The sequence below is a fragment of the Salvelinus sp. IW2-2015 genome, linkage group LG37, assembly GCF_002910315.2.
Source record: "Salvelinus sp. IW2-2015 linkage group LG37, ASM291031v2, whole genome shotgun sequence".
NCBI lineage: Eukaryota > Metazoa > Chordata > Actinopteri > Salmoniformes > Salmonidae > Salvelinus > Salvelinus sp. IW2-2015.
This window is the reverse complement of record NC_036876.1, coordinates 6,047,357-6,051,399: the sequence shown is the minus strand read 5'-3', so window position 1 is coordinate 6,051,399 and position 4,043 is coordinate 6,047,357. Positions and strand designations below refer to the sequence as shown.

General features: G+C 43.5%; 1 protein-coding gene across 1 annotated transcript in view; it reads left to right on the top strand.

Moving 5' to 3' along the window:
* si:ch73-335l21.1 (insulin receptor substrate 1-B) overlaps positions 1-3,820 on the top strand; it is a 93,159-nt gene extending 89,339 nt beyond the window's left edge. Inside the window, exon 4 of the mRNA XM_023982015.2 lies at positions 2,755-3,820. Within this exon, the coding sequence (XP_023837783.1) occupies positions 2,755-2,762 (8 nt within the window). The 3' untranslated portion in view covers positions 2,763-3,820. The remainder of the gene's footprint in view (positions 1-2,754) is intronic.
* The last annotated feature ends 223 nt before the right edge of the window (positions 3,821-4,043 follow it).

The window sequence follows — 4,043 nt, the reverse complement described above, 5'->3', positions numbered from 1 at the left end:
GAGAAAGGAGAGAGAGAAATTACGGAGAGAGAGTTGGACAAGAGAGAGAATACGGAGAAGAGAGAGGTTGGACAAGAGAGAGAAATACGGAGAGAGAGAAATACGGAGGAGAGAGGTTGGACAAGAGGAAATAAAGAGAGAAATGAGAGTGAGAGAGAAATACGGAGAGAGAAATACGGAGAGGTTGGACAAAGAGAGAGAAATATGGAGAGAGAGAGAATACGAGAGAGAGAGGAGAAATACGGAGAGAGAAATGATGGAGAGAGAGGTTGGACAAAAGAGAGAGAGAAATACGGAGGAGAGAGAGACAGAGAGAAATTCGGAGAGAGAGACAGAGAGAGAAATATCGAGAGAGAGAGAGAGAATATGGAGAGGTTGGACAAAAAGAAGAGAGAAATACAGGAGAGAGAAGAGAGAAACGAGAGAAACAGAGAGAGAGAGAGAGAGAGAGAGAGAGACAGAGAGAGAAATATGGAGAGAGAGAGAATACGGAGAGAGAGAGAGAGGTTTGGACAGAGAGAGAGAGAATGTGTGTGTGGTGTGTGTGTGTTACATGTATTGTTTTAGGCGAATATAGTCTTTTTCCCATCTTATTACAAAACTAAAGCAAGTACGTCACTAAAAAAGGTCATCATTATTTCAATAACATGGAACATTGAGAGTCCACATTCACACACAACACACACACACACACACACACACAACACACACACACACACACACAACACACACACACACACACACACACACCACACACACAACACAAACACACACACCACACACACACCACACACATAACACTGTCTTTTTATGGAACCTATTGTAGATTGATAATGCCTTCGAGGGTCGTACTGACGGAGGATATTTAGGCTACGGAAAGAAAGGACTGAAAATGCACACCATAAACGACTCTCACACACGTCTTCCTCTCCATCGGCGATTATCCTTTGTTAGGGGTAGCAAACAGTCACATGTGACAAGTAATGTACGTGTAGGTCTACAATAATCATCAATGTTTTTAACATCGTCATTAAGGGCAGTTTAAAATAGGAGGAAAGGTTGCTGGGGCCGGCCACTGGCGGATACATCAAATAAAACACAGTGATGAATGGTGACCGATTGAGAGAAAGGACTCCCTTGTTCCTGAAATTTCCCAGGCCTGCTCTCTAACTGTTAATGAAAAAAGTGTCTCGTCTATATTTCTGGTGCTCCCCCTCTCATTCTTCTTATTCTTCCTGGTGCAGTGCTATATTTAGGCTCCCGGCACAGCAGCCAGTGCAGCTCAGCCTGAGAGAGCCGCCAACAATCAGCCCAACGGACCAGGAGACAGGGAATGCATTGGCACGCACACAACACACACATATTTGGTGTGGGCACACACACCCACGCATTGGCACGCCAACACACACACGCGTCTAGACACAGAGTGTCTTGAGGAGACAGTGACTGGGATTTACAGAGGATACATGGATGGCACATTAGACCAGACTATAATAAACAGTACAATCCATTCTGCTAGTAGATGCATCCTCTTCTGTGTTCTAGATCTAAATGTGAAAACACACACCCACCCCACACACCCACCCACCCACCCACACACACACACTAACCACTGACATCGGTGCAGTCATATTGCAACCAGACCAGACAGGAAGCGTTTCCTTTCTACTGTAATCAGATCTCTCTCTCTCTCTCTCCTTCCCGCTCTCTGCTTGTCTATCGATCTCATTCATTTCCTTGAGTTGTCTTTCCGTTCTGAGATCTAATCGATGTGATGATGCCTGCGGGAGTCTGCGGGAGTCTGTGTGTGAGTGTGACTGTCCCTCTCTGCAGGCTCCTTAACTCTTAAGGCCAGATGGGGCTACGACCTGCCTCTGCCACTGACTGGCCAATAAACTGTTCCTCTCTATTTCAGTCCTCCTGTCTGTCTATGTGTCTGTCTGGGGCAGTGATGGCTCACTTGTTGGAGCAGTCATTGTGGTGCGGTGTGGTTTTGGTGGGTGTCTGCGTGTGTTCGTCTGCCTGTCTGGGGCTGTCAATGTCCTTTTCTGTCACGGCTCACTTTAGCGATTCATTAAGGATAAGACACCCTGTTTTCTGTGCCTTAAGTAGATTGATTTGAGTGTGTTTGTGTGTCACCCTTGCATCTGTCAGTCTGTGAGTCAGTGTCCGTGACCGCTCACTTAATACAAGTTGTTTATTAAGATGCAATGCCTTGTTCTGTGTGGCACACACCGGTATGTGGATCACTCTAGTGTCTTGTCTATCTGCGTCAGTTGTCTTGTCTATCTGCGTCAGTTGTCTTGTCTATCTGTGTCAGTTGTCTGTCTATCTGCGTCAGTTTGTCTTGTCTATCTGCGTCAGTTGTTTGTCTGTGATGGGGTCACTGTACTTAGTAGTCTGACACTGGCTGAAACGGGGAGCCATAGCGCACACCTCACGCACACTACACGCACACACACACACACACACACACCATTTCTCTCTCTTTCTCTCTCTCCGTATTTCTCTCTCTTTGGCGGTCTCACACTCCTCCATTCCATCCCTCTGTTGAACTTCACCGTATATATTTCATTTAAGAACACAATATTCCCCTGTGGATAAACAGACATAGATATTTTATTGTAGATTTGCAAACAATGTTGGTGATAAGGTGTGGTAGTCAGTAGATGAATGTCATAATATTTAGTTCATCTTCATATCATATTCTGTTGTTTACTGTTCTTCTAACCCAGCCATTTCCTCTGCTTCCAGAATGCTGATGTCTATGCCCTGGCCTTGGAATTATGGGGGGAAATTACAGGAGACTTGGAGATCCCTAGCTCCTCATCCTTTTGTGACAACCAATGGGAAGAGAGAGGAGTTGGACTGGTCACGCCCCTGAAGCACTTTGGAAAGACTGATGGAAAACCTTTATTTTGTTGCTTTCAGTTTATTGGTTGTGATTCCAATGGGGATGCGTGCCGATGATAGCCCGTGAAGGGAGGACTCTCAGCCAATAAGAGAGAAGAATAAAGACTGACTGCGGACCGGGAGCCAATGATATTTTTCGATCATCAACCTAAATGAAAACACAATTAACCAATCAAAAAGCAGGATTTCATCTAATGATTGCTGAATATACATAGTATTATAAGGAAATATATAGAAGTATATATCTTTTCAAAAGTGCCTAATTTTGATTGTAGCCATTTTACAAAGAACTTAGCATTGACTAAGGAACTGAAGAAGCTTCAGTTTTTGTGCTCCTTTTGAAGTAGAATATGTTGTGGCAACCAGATGTAACGGACAAAGAAGAGAGCACTGGTACTGGTATATATTCTGAATAATAATGATGATGATGATAATAATAATAGCAATTAGCTGGCCTGACTGTGTTACTGTGAGAGATGTTAGCGGCATAGCTTCTATTGACTTTATGCTCACCGCTTCAATGTAGCTGACAGATGTTTCTCTCCCTCTCTTTCAATATCTCTATCTCTCTCTGCCCACACCTCTCATCCAATAATGCAGAGTTATTCTATATCACATATCAACATGCTCACATACTACACAATATGCTCTGGTCAATATGTATTTAATGCACAGAGAGACACTTGGCACTTGTTGCCGGGAAAGACAACAAAAAAAAACAATTGTATGGAACTATATTTAACTATACATAGTTCTTTCAAATACATGTATTAATTATAACACAGAAATAGATTACTCCACAATTTCCGTAATCTTAGCCTATCTATACTGAACAAAATATAAACGCAACATGTAAAGTGTTGGACCCATATTTCATGAGCTGAAATAAAAGATACCAGAAATGTTCCATACACATAAAAAGCTTATTCTTTAGCTCCCGAGTGGTGCAGTGGTCTAAGGCACTGCATCTCACTACAGATCCTGGTTTGATTCCAGGCTGTGTCACAACCGGCCGTGATTGGGAGTCCCGTAGGGCGGCGCACAATTGGCCCAGCGTTGTCCGGGTTTGGCTGGGGAGGCCGTCATTGTAAATAAGAATTTGTTCTTAACTGACTTGCCTAGTTAAATAA